This window comes from Canis aureus, chromosome 16 (genome assembly GCF_053574225.1).
Source record: "Canis aureus isolate CA01 chromosome 16, VMU_Caureus_v.1.0, whole genome shotgun sequence".
NCBI classification, from domain to species: Eukaryota; Metazoa; Chordata; class Mammalia; order Carnivora; family Canidae; genus Canis; species Canis aureus.
The window spans coordinates 29,814,780-29,837,539 of NC_135626.1; the positions used below are offsets into that span (position 1 = coordinate 29,814,780).

The following is a 22,760-nucleotide window of genomic DNA, read 5'->3' on the forward strand; positions in this document are numbered from 1 at the left end:
GAACCTGCTTAGCGATAATTTCTATTCTCCCACCACTGATGTTGAACTAAATGAGGGGGTTCTGATTAGCACAAGCATTCACAAAACCTAAAGGAGTACATTGCTAAAATAGCATCTGTAATTGAATTAGAGAATAAATTACTAGTAGGAATACAGTGAAACATCTACCACTAACTAAGCAGTTTAGTCTATAAGGATGAGGGAGATGGAACTGGCAAGAATGAAGGTTACTGGAGTCTTTTGTAAAAAATGAAACTTGGATCCTTGTCAAGGGGAAATTAGTTGGTATAACCACTGAAAGAGTCTAAACCTTTAAGACACAAATCTAGAAAATGGATGAAAGTAACCATTGCTAAGTCAACCCACAAATGAGCCATGTAACCTAACCTCTTGGGAAGGATTGATAAGATAACCAAAGTTGATTGTAGAAGTGACCACCAGATGGCAGACTTAAGGTCTAGGTGTAGTTGATTAGTGGAAGATGAGAATATGGCAGCTAGTGAGTTCTTGGAAGAGACCATCATCATTTCCTTTGTTGTCATCAAATAGTATTTAATAAACATTGTGAGACACTATAATTAATAAGCTCTTGCACTTTATGGACCAAATTTTAAACTACCAAGTCAGAATCTCTTTTGGTTAGGTAAATCCGTAGGTTTAACTAGAGTTTGGGGATCTAATTTGTACTCTAAAGCCTGGTGAAGCCTGGAGAGTTCTTTTTCTTAGCATTCTGACTTTTTTTTTTCAGGTTGAGCACAATTCAGTTCACTCTCGTAGACTTTCAGAGGCCTGCTAGAGGGCTAGTTGTAAACCTGAGCCAGATTACCAAGATTGGGCAACTTTCCCTAAGCTAACAGGATAATTCACCATAATGCCAAACCATAGAGCAGTTTCCAGAAGCACAGGCCTGGTTACTTCTTTTCTTCTTTAGAGAACCGTAAAGAGTACAGGAAACATACAAAGTCCTCAGGCCGGAGGGTTAGGGATGGGGAGAATGAGAGTAGGGGGATTCTTTAAGGGGAAATCAATTGCTCTACCAAAACCCATTTCCACAAATGATTATATATATATAATATATATAATATATATATATACTTATAGCATAAGTATATATATATATAGCATATATATATTAAATGACTTACTAAGTTGTGAAGAAAAAGATACTGGAAATAGAAATGTTGAAAGAAAAGGGCATCTATGCATTAACCAGTTGAGTATCAGTGGTTGTACCATGAATATCATAGAGAGGAAAATGGAAGGAGCATGCCCCTCCTTCATGGGCTCATTCCCTCCACCAACCAACACTACAAATCCTAATGTTAAAATGCAGCTAAGCCTCTGTCCTGCTGTGCTGGCACTTGGGGGACATTTCACCACAGAAACTATGCCATGTCAGTTTTCTTCTGACACATCAAACCGTCACTTGAGCCATTGTTTCATCACAAGGAAAATCTGGACTCCTCATAACTTACTTGGAAATGTTATTGTTTTCACGGATCTTCACGTGGCAGAGAATGTTTGGCAACTTTTGGGTAACTAGAACTTTGATCTGATCCACAGAGCTGCATAGCTTTAAGTAACCCAGATATAATCCAGGAGAGAGACGCTGATAACTCCTTTTGTGGTAAGAGAGAATATCCTGTAGGGTGAAAAACAAAACAACACATAAAACACCTTGAAAAAGTAATCTCAAAATCTTTTCCTTTCTTGGGTACACCATGTCATAAAGGAGTTGTAGCTAAGTAGTTAGGTGAGAAGCCTTGGATACCACCATGAATGCTGGGGATGTGTTGGTGGTACGGCCAGTCTTACCTTCAGGAGAATTATCCTCCAAGTCAGGTAATCAGTCATTAATATAGCCTCCATATATCCTGTTTCCCTCAGTTTTTAGAGCTGGGGGGAGGTGTGTGGGTTGTGATTGGAACAGGAAAGTAGAAAACTAGAATTTATGATTTCTGTCCTTGCAAGGCTTATTGTTTAGCTGCGGGGAAACAGAAATTTGCAAGTGTAAAAGCTGACAAAGCAGTACAAGAAGCCTCATTATTTCAGAATAATTGGTATGTAGGAAAGTCTTATTTTAAATGATATCATTTAAAATTGGATCAAAATTTTATAGTAAGTGGAAAAATGAAGTTGTGGTTGATTCTTTATCTTGAAAAATGAAACAGTAATAGCAATAGATTTATTTATCTTTCATTATTAACATTTGAGTTGTAGTTATTCATTAATTCTGAGGATGAAGAAAGAATCAAGTATTGATTCCTTTTTTTTTTTCTGGCCTTTTTCAGACTAAATTGTATGATAGCTGAAATGCTGTTCCTCACATTTAACTTTCACAGTGTGATCATGAAGAGGATATTTTTGTTTTTGTTTTTAAAGATTTTATTTATTTATTCATGAGAGACACAGAATGAGAGAGAGAGAGGCAGACACAGGCAGAGGGAGAAGCAGGCTCCATGCAGGGAGCCTGACGTGGGACTCGATTCTGGGTCTCCAGGATCACGCCCTGGGCTGAAGGCGGCGCTAAACTGCTCAGCCACCGGGGTTGCCTGAAGAGGATATTTTTGAAGGAGTAATTGAAATCTTCATATTTTTTCCCCTGGGTTTTAAAAAATGTTGATATTCAAGTCATTCTCTTAAGATTCTTGTTCATTTTGTGTTCTTCAGTTGTTAACTGGCCTTCCACTGCTAGATTCTTAATTGTCAATAGCTTTGCCTATGATTTGATTAGGTCTCCACATCATTTTCATCAGCTTCATGAAATTCTGTATCTTTTATAAGATTTTAAAATTTGCTTTGTAATAGATTTGCCCTGAATTTGCATTGTATTTTCACATTATAATATTCCATAGGCAGCAGAAACTGAATGAAGTTATTGGTGCAACAGGAAGTGCCAACCTAAGTTAAGCACAGAAGGATGTTTGAGTGGAGTCTTGTTTTATATGTGGTCAGCTCTCTAGTGAACTACTTCGGTTGTGCCTTTTGCCTTCCTGTACAACTGCAGGAACTCAGATAATGAATAATTAGAAATATGTGTCAGTAGGTAATGCCCACATTTGGGCAGTGGGGGAACTGAAACACAGAGTTAGGAGTGATGAGTCAGGGAGAAATTCCTATAGGCCAGAATGTAGCCTGCTTTTTCCAGGGAGTGAAAAGAAGGAAACAACCCTACCCTGAAATGCAGAGAAGATTAAAAAAGAAGAGAAAACCAAACATTTATACTTGTACAGAATTCTCTATGGAACAGAGAGATATGAAGCCTTCCTTGACCTGTATACTCTGAAGGAGTGATCCCTCCTTTGTAGAATTCATCATCTGCAGCATCTAACATATGCTTGTGTATCATCTCCTCTGTTCCATCCTTTATCAAACATACTGAGTTCCAGGCACTACAGGAGACACTGGGTTTTCAGTTGGACATGATATGATGCTTACTTTTGAAGAGGTTGAGAAAGACAGATGAGTAAACAAATGACCACAATATTCTGAGATTTGTTTTACAATAGAGGCAATGGAGGCATACAGAAGAAAGAGTACTTATTATTTTTCCTCTTTTATATTCTTTTCTTGAACCAGACTATGAAATTAATGGCAGCACTGTGTTTTCTATTGCTTTATGTCCTTAGTAACCAGGGCTATTTCTGTATATGATAGATACACAACATGTGGAAGTCAGAACAGCTCCCCTAGCCAGAACATAGGAGAATAGCATGAGAGGGACAAAATAAGAATGTCACAATTGGGAGGAAGGCGCAACTAGCAGGTACAGAAAAGCAAGGCTAAATAACTTTTGTGCTATTTGGCAAAACAAACAAAACCTAGAAAAAAATTGGATTTTGTGATGAAGAAGGAAGGAATTCTTATTAATGTCAGGAGATGGATAAGGCAGAACTTTCTGATATCTTCTGTCTTATCTCTTTAGAAAAGATCACAGGTAAATAACAGACTAGAGGAAGTTCTGTCAAAGTGAAATTTTGAGGGGTGCCTGGGTGGCTCAGTTGGTTAGCATCTGCCTTCGACTCCAGTCATGATCCTAGAGTGCTGGGATCTAGCCCTGCTCTGCAGGGAGCCTGCCTCTCCCTCTGCCTCTCCTTCAGCTCATGTTCCCTTTTGCTCTCTCTCTCTCTCAAAATCTTTAAAAAAAACTTTAAAAATGTGAAAATTATAGAAATGAACAGGTAATACAAGAGAAACAAATGAGAGAAGGAAATGAGAGAAGTTAATGAGAGAGGGGAAAATAGAAGTATTCAGATCAGCAGAATTGGATGATATGCACCCAAGGGGTACTTGCTGTACAAGCAGATGCGGCCACAAACCCAAGGGTCATTATTTTTGAGAAGTGATGGGGAGCTGGAAAAGTCCCAAGAGACTAGAAAAGGGCAAATATGCCTATCTTTGAAACAGGAAGGGGAGAAACACAGGATGACCCTAGTAATTAAAGACCACCAACTTATTGATCTTTGGGGAAAATGAGAAAGAACCATCAAATAATCAATTTGCAGTCACCTAGGAATCCTGAGACACTAAATAGGAGTCAAAATGGTTTTTTTAAGGGCAAATCATACAGACAGCTTTAATTTCCAATAGCAAAAGATCAGAATCCATAGACCAGAGAGAAATCTCCAGTGAGATCTGTTTCACTAGATAATCTAGGAAAAGTAGAATCTTGACCACATTACTTTAATAAGCTGACTATCTGGAAGATTTGTGGATAATGGAGATGGTGTGGGAACAGTTGACATATTGAGTGATGGCCCAGTAGGGACTTGTCCTGAGGGCCTGTCTCTTTAGCTTATTTATTGATGTTCCAGACAAAGAAATGAAGAATGTGTGTATCAAAATTGCGGGTCCCCAATTTGTTGTGGTTTTGATTTTCTAGAAAATAGTAATAAAGCTCTGTATGATCTTATGCATTAGAAAAATAAACCTATCATATTTAGAGTTGAAACTTAGTAAGAAAATGTGTTTATAAAGACCCAAATCCAGGAATACAAGTATAGGATGGGATTAAGAGAAAAACATGTGGGGGTTAGAACTAACCACAAATAGAATGAGAGTTAGGAACACACTGTGGTTATGTAAAAACCAACACCATTCTTAGATGGAGTAATTTACTCTTTCATTCATTTTTTTTTTTTTAAAGACTCTCAGCATCTGCCTGTGTTTTCCTGCCTTTAATAGTCATTTATCCTTCACTAGAATGTTTTTGGAGCCTGAGAAATGTATGGGAAGAGAAAGACACTGTCCCATTCACCTAATCTAGGGTATACTAGGAAGGCCTCCTAAACCAAATCCAGTGTCTGTGGGCTTATATATTGCCTGATTGGACTTCTGATCTGTTTTTCTAGCTTTTATTTCCATTATTGTCCTTTTGTGTCTCATCTCCAGCTGAAATGGATGCTTTTTCCTTCTTCAGACATGTCCTAATCTCTTCTTTAGTTCTTTGTTGGTCTTGAATTCATTGATTCTACTAACTTTTACTGGGCACCTACTATGTATCAAGTGTCATGCTAAAATATTAATGACATCAAGATGAATGAGATGTGATCCTCCCTTTCATGGAACTGAAATTTCAGTGTGTGTGAGAGACACATGTAGCAAGTTTTTCTAACTCTGTAATAAGGATTATGTAAGGTCCATTGTGGACCCGAAGGAGGGTTAGATCTACTTTTCCACCTTATGCCTCGTTACTTTACCATGCCCTCTATTTAATTTAATTCTCTCTTTAATTCCTTCCTTCCTTCACTTCCTTCCTCTCTTTTTCCCTCTCTTTCTCCATCTCCTTCTCCCTCCCTCCTTCTCTTCTCCTTTCTCTTTTCTCCTTCCTTCCCTCTCTCCTCCTCCTTCTCTACACTCTCTTTCTCCCTCTTTTTTCTCCACCTGGTGAACTTAATTTACCCTTCATGGCTCAGCCAAATGTCACCTCTTCTACAACGCCTTCCCTGATATTTCCAGGGAGAATTAATAGCTGCTTTGTCTGTGTTCCCATAGTACACTGTTTGTACTGGTATCAGGCTCTGGTTTAATTCTGCCTTGTATTACCTTGATTTGTTTACAAGTCTGTCTCCCTCCCTTGACTGAACTCCTTGAGAGCAGGGACCTTGACTTATTCATTTGTTTTTCCTATAGCACCTAGAAGAGTTCCTGGCACCTAGTTGGTGCTGAAAAAAATGTTTATTAAATATGAAGTGAGAGGCCCAGAGGTAGTGGAGTCGGGCTGGGCCTCTAGGAGAGAATTGCTATGCTGGTGCAGTGACCAGGAAGGGTATATCCAACCAATCTCCATTGATCAGGTATCCCTAAGAGCTTGCTAGAGGAATGATAGATGCTTTTCTAGTAACTACAGGTCTTTTGTTTTGTTGCAGAGGGGACGGAAACTGAATTGTCCAGGGAGAGCAAAAGTCTTTGTGGGCCCAAGATGATATTCACTACAAAGAATTTAAGTTTTCTAAATTATTTTCTAACCTTTAAAAATAAAGAGATTTAATTTAAAACTCTAGATTTCCAACTTCTCTTTAAATTAAATTGGGGAACATTTCAACATTAGGACCACTTTCTTCCACTGCAGTTAGAGAGGCTGAATGGGCTGTTCTTTAGATGAGACAAGGGCCCTCTGGATTACTCTAGTCTCTGTTGCTTCTGCTTATTTCTTTTCTTTTTTTTTTTTTTTAAATTGAGATATAATTCACATACTATAATATTCACCCTTTTAAAGTGTGAAATTCTGTGGGTTTTTTTCCCCTGTGTTCATAAGCTTGTGTGACTATCAGCACTACCTAATTCCAGATCATCTTCATCACTCTGCAAAGAAACCTTGTATTTATTAGCTGTCATGCCCCAGTCCCTCCTCCCTCTGCCCCTGGAACTACTCATCTCCGTGGATTTGCATAGTCTGGATATTTTGTATAAATGGAATTGTATAATTTGTGGCATTTTGTGCCTGGCTTCTTTCATTTAGCATAATGTTCTAAAGGTTCATCTACTTTGAAGCATGGATCAGTACTTCACTAATTTTTATGGCTGAATAATATTCCATTATATGGATATACCATTTTTGTTTATCCATTCATTAGTTGTTGGACATTTGGTTGTTTCCACTCTTTGGCTACTTGAATAATTCTGCTTTGAACATTGCTAAATGAGTTTTTGTGTGAATCCAATTGTTTCTCATGTCCAGCTAGATGGGCTCATTTTCATTCATCTTCCTGATTCCTGTAGTTTTTGATCCCCATGTTAGGGGCTGTTTGAAGGTAGAAAGAGCAGGATTATGCTAGAAAAAAAAAAAAACAGGAAAGGGCAGAAGAGATAGTAGGTCCCAGACATTGCAGGTGTAAGGGGACACTGGGTGACAAGGAATGCCTAAGGAGAAGAACAGAGCTGGGAGGGGACAGAAGGCAAGTTTCACGGGCTTCTCTCTAGGATGACACTTTTTTTTCCCAAGTATTCAGAGAAAAGGAGGGGGAGGGCTGTAAAGTGGCTTAGCAGAATGGGAGGGGGATTTGGCTAGGAGTCAGGAGATTTGGGTCCTAGTTTCTCTTATACTGCTTTTTGGCTGATAATGACCTTGAAGAGTTATTTCTCTGAAATCTATAGTTTCATCTGTGAACAGGACATAATAAAATTGCCCACCCAATCTCACTGGGTTTTCATAAAAATCAGATGATATTATAGATGTGACAGCATGTTATAAACTTGAAAATAGAGTATGAATGTGAAAGATTAATCTTCAGAGTTCACCTGTGAAGTTTCCCGTTATTAAGGTGACTCTGAAGATCACTGAGTAATTCAGCACTGAGAGGAGCATCCCTATTGGAAATATTCTCATTGCTAATTAGTTTGCTCAGAGGGACTATAATTTGTTCATAATAATTCTCTTCTCCTTCCCAGGCACGTATGGGAAGAATTTCTTTCTTCTAGATATGAGAAAGGGCAGTAATGAAGGTCTGGGACTTGAGAGGGTCAGGAATTTGAGAGGGTTAGACCATGGAGCTTCCCTGGAGCTCAGATTTTGTTAGAGCCCTTTTCTGTTTTGAAAACCCCATTGCAAACCATACAATTTTATACATCTTTTCCTTCGCTCTTATGGAAAGGTAGAGGGAGTGGTGCAATACCCCAAGGGATGATTAAGGCAATTCCAGGGTCTTTGGGAGGGTAGGGATGAGAGGAGATGGCCTAGGTATGCTCTGAGGATGACCAAGCATTATTTGGATTTTTCTGAGTAGAGAAATAATAATCACTAATACTTATTGAGTGCTCACTTTATGCTACTCTTACAATGCTTTATGTATTGTTAGAACCCTATGAAGTAGAGTTTCTTGCAGAAGAGGAAATATGAGGGATCAGAAATTAAGTAAATTGCCCAACTCTCATAACTAGACAAGGTGGAGTCAGGAATCATATCCAGTCAGTCGGATTCCAAAGTGGTGCCTCAGTATGTGTTGCGATATGGCAGGAAGAAGTCTAAGCTTCCAGTCTGAAGGCCCGATGGTCATCACTTTACTGACCATGAGAGACGAGAGTGGTTTGTGGCCTAGAATTGTGGGAAGTTACCCAGCCTGCTTTGGGCAAAGACCAAGACTTGTGACAACTTCCATGTTGAGTTGGTGGGGCCAACTCCTGACATAATTAAAGTCCAGGAGTGATTGGATACCAGCCCCAGTAGTTTTATCCCCCATTTCCTCTCCAGTATAAGACCTGTAGGAAGGAGGGGAGAGAGAAGAAATAGGAGGAGAAGAAGGAGAGTGGGGGTTGGTGGGAATGACATCAAGCAGAAATATGCCAGTCAGAGGGGGTAAATTTTCCACTTGAATCTGTGTGGAAACCTGATCTTGCCTCTATTTTTGGTCTCCTTCTCTAACAACCTTTCGCCAGATTGGAATTTTTCTGCACCTGTAACACATTTTTAATGTAATAAGTCTAGGAGAAACCAGGTATTATATCATGCTGGGGCCTGTGCTGTGTTTCTAGGAGCAAAGGTAGCCCAGACCCCAGTTTATCCCTATAGGGGATTAGTGTATTAGTCACCCTGTAAAAGCTCAATTTATTATGATTTTTTAAATGTTTCTTTTAGCACTTGCTTATAAAGGGTGAAGAGGGGAGCCACGAATGTGTCTGTGTTCCCTGCCCCCACCTCCTACACACGCACCCCCTATCAATTTCATATGAACCCAGATTCCATAAAATCAAAGCCAGAGGTATTGGCTTTGACCAATTAGCTTACCTTTGCAACACTGGACTCTATTCTGGTTTGGGCTAGTGCAAAGGTTGGAAAGGTGAGACTATTATATCAATAACTCCTCAGTGGGGAATGAAAATAAGACAGTGGGCTGGTGGCTTAGCTTTTTAGGGTGATCATGAAAGGCCACAGGCACCAAGGCTCGGGTTTGACTTATTTATATGGGACAGAGCCCTTTCTTTCCCATTACTCTGGACTGGCTGTCTTGTACATATATTCCATTGGTTGCACAGGGCTCCATCAAGGTAGGTGTTTCTGCCAGCTTTACCATCTAACTGGAGAGTACTATAGAACTCATCCCCATGACTGGGTTTAAAAAAATAATGAAGGCAGCCCAGGTGGCTCAGAGGTTTAGTGCCGCCTTCAGCCCAGGGCGTGGTCCTGGAGATCTGGGATCGAGTCCCACGTCAGGCTCCCTGCATGGAGCCTGCTTCTCCCTCTGCCTGTGTCTCTGCCATTCTCTCTCTCTCTCTCTCTCTCTCTGTGTCTCATGAATAAATAAATAAAATCTTTAAAAAAATAAAAATAAAATAAAAAAAGAATGAAAGAAAGAAAAAGAAACCGTGTGAAAGAAAAAGAATGAAAGAAAGAAAAAGAATTCCCATAAGAACATGTGAGGGGTGTTGTGTGGAGAAAGTGCTGGACTCAGGAACAGAAGATATACTTTGTATCCTGGTTATGCCAGCCTGCCTGAATCTTGATCTAAGCTGGCTAAATTTTGAATTTTGGTCGCTGTTCTGTTCTCATATGAGTCTTCCATCATTTATTTCATTTCAATCCCTCATGACTGAAATCCTAACTCCTGCCTGGAAATGTGATGTGACATGGCAGAAAGAAGCATGATTCCAGTCAGAAGAACTGAATTTAGGTTTCAGCTCTGTCATTGTCTAGGTGTGTGCCCCGGGACAAATGCAAGTTTTGCAGGAACTGAAGTGAATACAATTTTGGGAGCCTTCTTTAAGGAGAAGAATACAAAATTGTAAAGGTCTCTGCCAGGGCATTGGAAGGGGCTTGTGCAAGTGAAGAGCTGAATGTGCTGGAGCTTCATTAGCTTCACTAACTCTGCCTCTTTCTGTGGCCATATGTCATACAATCTCTGAATCTCAGTCATTTCATTTCCTAAAATGCACTTCATCATGCCTGTCTGACCCAGGGGAGCATTATAAGGAACAAATGAGTAAATATGTGTTAAAGAGTGTTTTTATTCAGAATGTTTTATACACATACATACACACATACAGAGTCCAGAAATGTATTATTATTATTATAGTTCCTTCAGATATTGGTTTAATGTTTTGATTATATTACCTGTAGACCCCTACTCAAACATTTGTCTCAATGTTTCTCATTGGTTCATTGGCCAGGGGTATTTTCAGAATGCTCACCACTTGTACTTGTACTGCTTGATGAATTCCAGATCTGGAGAGTGATAAATAAAAAATAAGCTTCTGAATCTTTCCTATGTGTGGAATACAAGCAATGAAATACCTCTGGGCCCTCTCGACTCCATCACTACATTTGTAAATGGCTCTTGGTATATTTCACTAGAGCCTCAATAAGTGTGTTTGAAACTTTAAATATACAGTATTAGAAAACTGAAAAGACTGCATACCTGGATGGTTATCAGTAAAATGTCTAAGGCTGTTGGCTCCTCAGGTGTTGACAAAGACTTCCTCTGGCTTTGTAGCTTTGAGATCTGCATCCATTTGCCATTAAAAAATGAATAGAGCATCTCCACTTCTCTGATGGTGACTATGAGGATGTTTCCATGCCGGTCTTTAATGGGTTCATAGTAAACTCTTCCCAAGTTGTGTGTTCCAAGTAAATTCTAGAAACAAATAGATTTCTGGTAGCTGGGATGATATTGTACAAAGTAACATAATTGCAACAAAAGACACTGCATAATTAACTGATATTTCTGAAAAGTTTTTTTTCAAGCAAACTTAAACCTAGAATATGTGGCACCGCAGAAATGTACTTAACAGAGGCTCAAAGAAAATCTCTTCACCATAAGCCTGCAAAGATTATAGCAAGAGGCACAAAATTATGTTTTTTTAAGCAAATTCAATATCTGTAAATATCTCTTACCCACATAGACACACCAGTACATAGACCTCAGTTACCAGCACTTGAAGAGAATCCCAGATGTTTTAAAGAAAAATGCCTGATATTTCAAGTATGCCACTTGTGGAGTTTTCAAGAGATCTACAGTAAGCTGGTATGAACTGGGGTTGTTTAAAATGAAGAAGTGAATTGACAATGTAGCACATTGTACAGGTCCCTAAATGAGCACATTCCTTTCAAGATACTTTAATTGGGAGATTGGCCTGGTTTGACTTATCTGCATTTCAGGGGGTTCTATTTATTTAAAATTACATTAAAATTGTTTGTGAGCTAGGTCAATTGAGGCAGACAATACTTTTAGTAAGATAGGAGGAGAAAGACACCACATCAAATGTGGAGGGGGTCAGGCAGATGTTCTAAAATAGAGTTTTAAAAATATGCAGGGTTTGAAGATTTCTAACCTAGAACACTGGACGAATAGGATAAAATACCCTTTTACTTTGAATATCTGTGATTTTTCAAAAATCACATAAATCATCTCAGTTGCCATTTGTGAGCTCAGGTAAATGTTGATGACCTGTTAGCAGGAGAGCGAAAGTAGAACTGGAACTTGGAAAAGTGACATGGATGACCTAAAAATGAATGCACCAGCTGGTCATATCTGCAGCTATGAAAACACTGGAATGTTCCTTCGTGGTAGAGACTGTGTCTTATATCTTTTATTTTTCCTCATTAGCACTGGACACATAAGTAAGAAATTTATTTCATAAATAATTATTGACATATAAACATTTGGTGGGATCATTATTTTTAAAAATAATTTAATTATTCAGTCAGATTATTCCTTTTCAATAATTGACTTCTAAACCATAGAGAAGTTAATTGAGTAAAGCTTTTCATCCAGCCCTCTGTAGTAAGACAGTTTTAACTAAAGGCAGTTTGCTGCCAAGTAATACTGATAAATACTGATAAGTAAACTGGCTATCAAAGAAAAGAAGACCTGCTTTAGAACATAGGCCAATTTCTGTGGTGTAAATGCTCCCACTTATGCTGGCTGATTTAAAGCTACCAAGGTACCAAGAGTTTGACAACAGGCTTTCAAAATTCCTGAGTATTTAATAGTTGGCTCTCCTGAGTCAGTACAAGTTGGCGCCAGCACACCACTGATGCTGAGCCTTTAGTTATACTGGTGTTGAGTTTCAGGACGGGCTGCTGTTCATTAACTCTTAGACTTCTGAAAAATCATTTACCCTTTCTAGCCCTGAGTTTCATCATCTAAAATTAAGGGGTCAGCCCTTATGTAATCCTTACGTTACAGAGTGTTTGGGAGATTCAGTGAAACAATGCTTGAGAAAGTATTTTGTAAACTCTCAAGCTTCACATAACTGGGGTATGGCCTTTCTGCATATTCTAATTGGAATCCCACCTTGGCTTACACTTGCTCCTTTTCAAGACTCCGCCTAGGTTTCATCCTTTCTGGGAAGACTTTCCCAACTCTCTCAGAATTTACCATCCCTTCTTTTGTCCAGAATTGCTCCCTGTACAAATTTATATCTGGCTTTCCTGCAGATTGATGTACATGTCATGAGCTCATGGTTGTTTTATTTCTGTGTCTCTGGGTTACTTGCATAGTGCCTGGCACATATTAATAGCTCAATAAGTCTTTGTTGACTGAATTAACATTTTATCATTAGGACATTGGAAAATATGATTTATTTTGGACCAAAGCTGATGAGGAGACATTGAATGTGGTGGTCATTTCATTTAAGCAGAGTTTTCATCAGTGGTTCACCATCAGCTTTGAATATGTTGACCAATAGTTTGAATAAGAAGGCACTAAAAGTCTCCCTGAAATTCTTTATTGACATCAAATTGGGTTGGATAGCTAGCTCTGGACAGAGTCCAATTTCAAAGCAGAATATCCTTGTGAAAATAAACTGCAACCATGTTCCAAGAGGGCAAATTTGAGATTCTTTAGGACCTAAAGGAAAACCAAACCATCTTGATGCCTGTCATGCTATGCAATCAAGATTGGGAAATCTGGGAACCCCGAGGATCCTACAAGTTAAAGAAGAATAAAAGCTACCTGATGGCTCACAGGAATGCATCTAAGTTGTAATCAGAACAAATCACAGGACTATCAATAAGCCTTAGACAGATAAGCACACTATTTAAGCAGCTTGGGGGACATGGGAAGTTGAAGGAAATCCAGAGTAGAGATATTAAGGCCTAGAAAAGGACAGTTAAATTATGGGGAAACCTTTATCCCTCTTCTGAAAAATGAAAAAGACATGGTATTCATAAGTTGTTACCTGGATTTTACTCACTAGCACTAATTTCTGAAGGTAATGGAGAAAGAAAGTTTAATGTAACCAATCCTCAGTGTGAGATAATTACTTATTTTGAGGATAAGTATTTCAGATAACCCTCAATGTGAAAGCAGTGTACACTTCTGCCCGTTGGGGACTCTGTCATTTTCCTAAGGGTGGAAAAAACAGTGTGGGGTACAGGTTTTCTCATCTTATTATTTTTAATCCAAATGATGGCAGATAATTGTTTTTCTTCCTCCTTAGGTCATATTAATCAATTAATTAATTCATACTTTACTTTCTTTCAAATAAATCTAAGTCCACTTCTCCTAAATCAGCTTCAAATGATTCAGGATAGACTATTTTGACTTTTCAAACTATGTGGATAATTTCTTCTATTTAAATTTTTTGTATGCTTTTTGTAAATGAACACATAATAAGATGATAAAAGTATTGGAAAGAATGTAGGCTTTAGAGTTATATAGATCTTGATTTGTATCCAGATTGTGCTACTTCCTATTAATATGACCTTGGGCAAATTATATAACCTTTCTAGTCCTCAGTTTTACCATTTGTTAAATGATTATCAATAATACTACTTCCTGGGGATCCCTGGGTGCCTCAGCAGTTTAGTGCCTGCCTTCAGCCCAGGGCGTGATCCTGGAGCCCCGAGATGGGAGTCCTGCATCGGGCTCCCTGCATAGAGCCTGCTTCTCCCTCTGCCTGCGTCTCTGCCTGTATCTCTGCCTCTCTCTCTCTCTCTCTTTTGTTCTCTGTGTCTCTCATGAATAAATAAATAAAATCTTTAAAAAAAATTTCTCATTAGGGTGTAGTGGGTGGAGATTAAGTGAGATATAGTTTGTAAAGCACTTATCACAGTGCCTGGAATGTATTCTGTGAAATAAAAGTTGTTTTGTAATTATTACTTATTATTATGTATTAAAGGACTTCACTACAGAGCAGAAATTGGAATATAAGGCACCTGGTGCTCAGTGGTTGGTATGCACTGTAATGAAGGCAAGTCAGTGTGCTGTGGAAACAGGAGGAGGAGAAAGATGGTGATGGTGGGGATAAAGAGCCGCTCTTGAAAGAGCATGAGTCAGGGCATGATGTGGTCAGAATCTTTTTTGGCTACTCTGGCAGAAGTGTGGAGAATGGATTAGAGTGTGTGTGTGTGTGTGTGTGTGTGTGTGTGTGTGTGTATACACAATATATAGAATACTGGAAGCAGGAGCATGACTTTGGAGGCTTTTGATGTAATTGGGGTAATCAGGCAGTGGTAGTGATACTGGAAAGGAGAGGACAGTACAGTGAAATATACCAGAGGCTTTTGATGTAATTGGGGTAATCAGGCAGTGGTAGTGATACTGGAAAGGAGAGGACAGTACAGTGAAATATACCAGAGGTAGGTCCACAGGATTTATGTATGGCTGATGCCAATCAAGCTATTTAAGAATGCACTTTTATTTTCCTCATAACATTGTAAAAAATGTTAGTTTAGCAAAGAGACCTGAAATATTAAGTAGCAATTTTCCCAAATTCAGTTTTCTTCCTCTTGTGAGGTGTGTTTCTGTGCCTTGTCATTTATTTCCCTCTCACTACCTAAACATCAAAGGTGGGTTCACAATTTTCAGACATTTTCATCCTAAAGATCAGCAAATAGTTTGGGCAATAGGATATAAATAAATAAATAAATAAATAAATAAATAAATAAATAAATACATTTGACAATGACTCCTGTTATTTTTTTTTTTTTTGACTCCTGTTATTTAAGCAGGTGAACAGAAATGTGAAGTAGGGAAGAGAATGCATAGCAGTGCTCTGGCCTTTGATGGGCACTGTAAAGGGTAACTATTTACTGAGCACTGTGAGGTGCTGGTCACCATGCAGGGCTGGTGAACTATTCAAGTGGTGACTATGGCATGAGGGTACATTTATGTGATCCTTTTTTTTTTTTAATAAGAGTACCCCCAAGTGTGATCTTTAGGGTGCAGGGGTTGGACAAATAGATTGATTTATCCAACGAATACTATTGTAATAAGAGCAATGAAAGAGAAAGATCAATGCCAGGAGGCTTTGTAAGTTGGTAATGGGAAAAGAATTCCAATTTATTTTCTTAATGAATTATACAGTGAAGTCATCACCTGATATGGGGATGGAGAGTGTGGGGAAGGGATAGAGGTGTAAGAGAAAGTTTTAAATAGTTGCCTTATAGTTTGGGAAAGTGAAGTTAGTAGAGAGATGGAATGTGATCACTAGGTAACATATGTGAGAATTATAGCCATAAATTTAACAACAACAACAACAACAAAACCAGCCTCCTTTTTTGGTGACTTTTATGCAGTAGTGTGCAAATAATCCAGTGTAGACATGTTGGATTCATCCAGGCTTGGAATTTTTCTTTAATAATATGGGGGGAGACAGCAGCCAGACATTTAGAATATTTTCAAGGGAGTGATTAGAATGGGCCAAGGAATCTAAGCTGGACAAAGAAGGAAATGGCATCAGAAGGGGGTTGATAAATTATGAAAAGTGGTGGGGTCAATACATTGGGGGCCAGGGAAATCCAAGAACTATTGCAATGGGAGTAGTTGAGTAGGGGGATACTGACCATCATGACTTCTCTCTACCACCTCAGCATCTAGCTTCACTGGCTATGACAGCCAGACCCTTCTCATGTTACTGATATGAAATGGATGTGTTCTAGAAATAAAGAGGCCCATTTGAAATTCTAAGCTTGTTCAGTGTGATCCAAGCATGTCTGGGCTCTATGGTGGGTTAATGAAGAATCCGCTAAGGTGCCTGAGTCTCTTGAGAAAGAACTTATCTAAGGTACCAAAGAGCCTCCTGAGAATGAGGTGGCTTTATCCTAGGGAAAGAGCAGTTTGAGGTGCAGTGGCTTGTTCCACCTAAGGCTGATTAGTGATGAAAGGAAGGGACACTTTGAATTCAGTACAGTCATCATGGCCCAGCTCCAAGAACTTTTCCTTGAGTTGAAGAAAATTTTGTAGCCAAGAGTGAGTTGAAATAGAGCCCACTGTTTGCTAAAATCTCTGAGGCAGCTCAGCACACAGGCAGTAACCTGTTTATGCAATGAAGTGTAGCACAGAAGGAGTAAGAGTTGCCTTTCAGAATTATAATAGCAGCACAATAATTGTTACTATTTCAGGTGGTTGAATTGTTATTATTGTGTGGGTCAAGAAATGAAGTTCCTGTAATTGCTGGTGGGGGTGGAGCCACAGAATTTTTTTTTTTTTTTGTTATGATCCTATTTTTATGCCTTGGCTGGTATGGCCTGGCCAAACATAGCTTACATAGATTCCTGTTATGTGTATTTCTGGGGTTTATGTAACTGACAGCTTTGTAGGTAAATACCCATCACTGATAAAAGTTCAGTGATCTCTTAAAAACTTCCAATTCTGTATAGCTAGAACCACAAATTCAGATAATAGAAAACAGTGAAAGGAAAACCCAGAAGAACTTGGTTAAAATTCAGTGTCATTTATGAGAGGGGCTTTGTAACCTACAAATGTTCTTGTTGGACTTGGGAACCTGATCTGATTAGGTTAATAATATAGAAGGAAGGATGAATAAATTTGGGATTAAAGGTAAGCTTCTAAGAGCTAGCTTGTCTTTTTTTTTTTTTTTTTTTGCCATTTGTCTTCTTTTCTTTTCCTTTTCTTTTTTTCCATAAAGTAAGCAAAAATATATGCGAATTCCTGTGCTTTAACAAAAGATCAAGTGAAGAAATTATTCAAAATATCTGCTGGTCTCTCTTTCCATCTCTATGTGCTCATAGATGCACAGGATACCAGAGCAGCAAGGGTTTGTCCTGTGATTGAGTCAAACTCCTCTTATTTTACAAGTGATGAAACTGAGGCCCAGAAATGAGAAATGAGTTGACTGATTAATATCAAATCCAGAACTCAAGTCTCACCTCTTGTTTAGGGGGTCACTCCTAGACTCTTGAAGAGAGACCCTTGCTCCTTGTCCAGGAAATTGCCAAAGGCACAGTTTCCCTACGTGAACAGATGTGCAGCTCAGACTGCCTAAGAAGCCTTTATATTCTTAGGGATCTGAAAGAGAAGGAAGACCATCCTTTTCCTTTCCAGGTGGACTTGGTAACCAAGCTGACCAAGCTTTTTAAGATTTCTGTGGGAATCTGGATTGAAGCCTGGCCCCTCACCTGTAGCTGGGCTGTTGCTGTGAGCATCTTCTGCCGAGTTTGCAGCACTGTGGATGAGGACATGGAAATAGGTACGCTTTGTCTTAACCACCTTATATCTTCCCACATACAAGACAGCTGCAAAAAAAGTCACGAGGTCATATCATCATCCAAGCCAGTACATGATTTAGGTTGTGGCATCAAAGCAAAAAGCAGGGAAAAGGAAACCTGACCCCTGATGTTTGTTCTCCAGTCCATTTTCAGATACATGCAAAACAACTTTTTGATCTCTATCCAATTGGAAAAAGATCTGAATGTTAATGAAATAGTCAGATCCACATTTTAGTCTTTGCCAAATGATCCCATAACTCAGAATAGTGGAGACACAATCTGACAGGGCGCAAGCTTCTTTGCTTTGAAAATGTAGTGTAGATGCTACTTTGGCATTTTTTTTATGGCACAGGGCATATCAGGGCTGAAAGAAGACCTTTGAGATAATTTACTCCCACCCCAATACTTTGATCACTGAAGACTCCTCAACAAAGGTTTCTGAGATTTATGCAAAGAAACATTGGTGCAAACTGGGGGAAAATGAAATCAGAACCGAGTAGTATACCTTTGTGAACCACAGAAAATCTTGTGTAATGGAACTGGTGTGAGAGTCATCAATTTCAACAATCGGTATTTGATCTTCGTTGGTGACTAACATATTGTCTTTGTAATAAAATATAACGGCTATGTAGAGTCCCCTAAAAAACAAAAGTAAAATAAAAAATTGTCTCCATGTGTCACCTCTGCCAAGCTTGAATCATGGAAAAATATATTTTTGGTGATGATAAAAGATCATTTAAAATATACCTATGAGCCACATGTTCACAGGCTAGAACTCAGTGAAATTATTATCTTGCCCAAATTCTCAGAGAAAAGTGAATTTCTACTCTTTTAATAACAAAAAGGAAAAAATTGTACCAACTTTCTTTTTTTTTTTTTTTTTTGGTATTTTTTTTTTATTGGAGTTCAATTTGCCAACATATAGCATAACACCCAGTGCTCATCCCGTCAAGTGCCCCCCTCAGTGCCCATCATCACCCAGTCACCAACTTTCTACTAAGAATCCAAACCAGCTGATTCCTGAGAAATGAAGACCTACTGGAAAAGCTTCATAGGACCCACCGTTTTAAAGTCTTCACAAACTTATTTGAGGAATGGAATAGGTGTTTCAGGCTCCTTGAGACTGACTGCTTGCGGCCTGTGGTTTGTAATTTTGAAGTTTCTGAAACACAGAAAAAAAAATACAGTGTAAATTCCATTGGCAGTATAACACTCCTAGTACCTTCTTCCCACCTTCCTGCCTTCCTCTTCCCCATGCCATTGGTGTCACTTATCCTCAGTTCATGTAGGATTTCAGCTCATTCATTACTACAAAAAGTTCATCTCTTGAGTTGCCAGTGGTTACTTCAATTAATGATCAGTTCCTCAAAAATGTTGGAGATTAGTAACATTTATAACTCCAAGGGAAACTACTTAGGCATTTTGTTTATATTTTCCAGATGAGTGATTTATTATAATGTAGGATAAAAAGAAATGGAATAAAATCTTTGCCCTCCTCCCATTGCCTTTAATATTCACACATTTCTCAGTGCTGGCAAAGCTCTTCTCGTTTGTCTACATATTCCATTAATTTTTTTTTCATTATACAGTTGATATAGGCACATTACAGAAAGTCTGGAAAATAGATAAAAAGAACAAAACTCCACCCATATCATCTTGCCACTTTAGTTCAACTGCTGCTAGCATTCTGGGGCAATTTTTTCCAGTGTATATGTTGGCTTACAAAAATAGTTGTACGCATAGGTATGATTGTTATTATTCAGAAGAAGAAACTGAGATTGAGAGGTTAAAATGGATTGCTCAAGAATAAAAAGCCAGTACCAGAAAAATGGAGACATTAGTTTGCTAAACAAATATTTTTCTGTACACTACTATGTGCAAGGTTCGGTGGCTACATTGGTGAGCAGATCATTCATTGCTTCTGTTTATCCCTTCTATTTACAACCTAGAGATTTCACTGATAAAACTTGCAGGCTTCCCCAGATAGTTTTTAAAATAGTACTCCATGGAGCTGAGCTAAATGATCACTGATTTCAATTCTCATATTCTGTATAATCAAGAGAAGCTGAGGTTGTTGGGGGTCATCACCAAACTTCAGACAGATGTCACTGGGGTGAGAATATGGTTTGTGTCACTGCTTTTTGGTGTGGAAAGCTGGGCAATAGCCTGTGGCTGAGGCCTAGTATGGCTCTGCCTATGATCCTATAGGACCAGTTGGGAATAAGCTGACACAAACTTTCATGCCAGCTTCAAGCTAGTGCTGGGAATGGTTATTCCTGGCAGAACAAAACAAAAACATTTTTTTCTGACTTGAACATGAATTTGGCTGGTCATACTGTGCTTGAAAATGATGCTGCTGAGACTTCCGGTTAAAGGCAGCATATTGAACATATTCTATTACATACTTCCTAAATCTCACTCAAACCAGAGTAAAAAGAATTTAAAAAAAAGAAGGAAACTACATAAATCTATAAAGACAAAGAGATGGGAAAGGAAACAAAAGCAAGTGAACTTTGGTAGTTGGAAAGCAGATGAACAGATGGATTTAGCAGACTTGAGAAAGATGAATCCTAAGCCAGCGGTGGAGAAGACTGAGAAGTAACCCGATTCACCCCTTGGGTACCACATACTGCTGAAAGTGGGGGATGAGTATGGAGCTAAAATAAGAGGGATGTTTAAAAAGCAGTTGGACTTCTGGATCTTCTCCTCTAACCTGTATAGCTGAACAAATGCCCCTTCTCCACTCTAGAAAAAAAGCTCTAGTGGCTTATTCTCTGAAAAACATAAAAATGGGTTTCTAGAGTGGCAGACATGGAGTACAGTTAAAAGTGGGGGTGGGATGGTAGTACTGTACCCAAAACAGGTGGATTAAATGAAAATTTCCACTATAGGTTATTTCCCCACCAGGCTCTCAGAACATTGATACTCAAACTTACACCCTCCATTAAGGACATTGGAAAAAACCTTTCTGGAGACTCTGACTAGACTAAGAGAATTCACCCAAAGCTTCTGACATTGCTTTCCTTGGTTTCTTAAAGAAAAGGCCATGCCAGATCATGCTTACAGTGATAGGCTATATCTATATAGATAAAGAGCCCTATCCATGTACCCAGAGCTCCCCAACAGCTATTGACTCTCTTTCTTAATTCTCAGTGAACATCCAAAGATCACCAGGCAGATGTGAAAAGCATCTAATAGGAAAGACAGAGGCCAAAATAAAAAATAAAAGAGCAATTTAGAGAGGAGACAATGCTGAGAGAAGAAACTATAAAAAGAAATGAAGCCTATCATTAATAGCCTGAGAGAGAAACAAAGGCACTGTATCCTTGTAAAAAGAATAGAAATCTAAGAGAAATACTCAGAGAATAAAAGAGAGTACTGGAAATTAAAAAATATAGTATCAAAAACTGAAAAACTCAGTAGAAAGCTTAGAAAATAAGGTTGCAGAAATCTCTGAGAGAGAGCATAAGGACATAGGGATGGAAAATAGAAGAGAAATTAACTGGCTAATCTAGGAGGTTCCACATCAAACTATGAGATCTGGTAGGAGAGAGCATAGAAAAAAGAGGGAGAGACATACTTAAATAATTAACATACAGGAATATATCCCATAGTTGAAGGGTATAGCTTCCCATATTGAAAGGGTTTGCCAGGTCCTTAGCACAACAAACAATACACCCACACTACGGCATTCCTTTTTTTGTATTATTCAATATATTAAGAGGATAAGGGGTTGGAATGGTAATGTGCATGTAAGGGGGGGGAGGGGAAAAAAGGAAAATCATCCTTCCTTAGATAATGCCTCAAACTTAAAAAAAAAAAAATCAAGAATTAGCAATAAAACATGTTATTCAGCGACATGAAGAAAATATCAAAGCAGAGTTTAGAGTATTGATGTTAATTAAAAAGAAACTTAAAAACCTTCCAGAGAACGAAAAAAAAAGGTATCCTATAAAACCTCTGGAATCAGAATGACATCAGACTTCTCAGCACTGAATGCTAGAAAAGAACAAAGCAACTCCTTCAAAACCTGACAATTATTTCAACCAAGGATTCTGTACTTATCTGAAACCTTAAATAAATGGTAGGTAGAACAAATGCATTTTTGGACAGTGTATCCAAAAGTTAGCTCCTAAGAATCCTCTCAGGAAATGACTAGAGTAAGGATTCCACCACAATGAAGGACTAACCAAAAAAAGTAAGACCTATAATACAAAAATAAACAATCCAGTGTTGGAGGGTGCCAGAGTAGTCCTAAGATGCCAGCTGTGCACCAGACACAGGCAGCCAGCAACCAGTCTAGGTTGGAGCAGGTCACAGGGCTTGGAGAGGTTTCTTCAAGAAGATGCAGTTGAAACAGTACTATTATATTTGATTGATTGAGAGAAGATTGACAGAATTGCAGAATAGTGTGGGGATGAATTAGTTATAACCACATAGAAAAACAATAAAACATACAATAAAATATGATTTTTAAATACAGGGAGAACAAAAAGTTATCCAGGAAAGGAAAATAATCATAGAATTAAGTGACCATTATAATGTAAGCAATAAATATTGATCTTACTAAAATTATGATACAAATACATTATTAGGAGGACAAAGGGTAGGGATTGTGCAAGTTAAGAGAGCAGAGGGGAAAAATCATCTTAGTGATTGTAATGCCTCAAATTTTAAAAAAATGAAAGATTAGCAGTAGAAACATGTTATTTAGAGAGATGAGTAAAATATCAAAAGAATTGGCTAAAAGAATTGATTGTCTTTGGGAAATAAAAAATGGAGAATGGGAGGAATTGCTTTTTCTAAATAATAAAGCTCTTAAGTGCTTTACTTATTTAAAGTCACTCAGTCCTTAAAGAATGGCTGATAAGTA

The 22,760-nt window shown here is 38.4% G+C and overlaps 1 protein-coding gene and 1 pseudogene across 3 annotated transcripts in view; one reads left to right on the forward strand and one right to left on the reverse strand.

Moving 5' to 3' along the window:
* ANKFN1 (ankyrin repeat and fibronectin type III domain containing 1) overlaps window positions 1–22,760 on the reverse strand; it is a 298,786-nt gene that overhangs the window by 41,116 nt on the left and 234,910 nt on the right. For both annotated transcript variants that reach the window (XM_077852611.1, XM_077852610.1), the window contains exons 11-15: window positions 18,950–19,049; window positions 18,393–18,525; window positions 17,798–17,914; window positions 10,851–11,066; window positions 1,476–1,642 (exon numbers count right to left, since the gene is read on the reverse strand). In XM_077852611.1, coding sequence (XP_077708737.1) covers window positions 1,476–1,642; window positions 10,851–11,066; window positions 17,798–17,914; window positions 18,393–18,525; window positions 18,950–19,049 — 733 coding nt within the window. The remainder of the gene's footprint in view (window positions 1–1,475; window positions 1,643–10,850; window positions 11,067–17,797; window positions 17,915–18,392; window positions 18,526–18,949; window positions 19,050–22,760) is intronic.
* Window positions 1,466–22,760, forward strand: part of LOC144286315 (uncharacterized) — a 65,195-nt pseudogene continuing 43,900 nt past the window's right edge. Inside the window, exons 1-2 of the transcript XR_013354362.1 lie at window positions 1,466–1,842; window positions 11,335–11,456. The product of XR_013354362.1 is annotated as an uncharacterized LOC144286315 (transcript). The remainder of the gene's footprint in view (window positions 1,843–11,334; window positions 11,457–22,760) is intronic.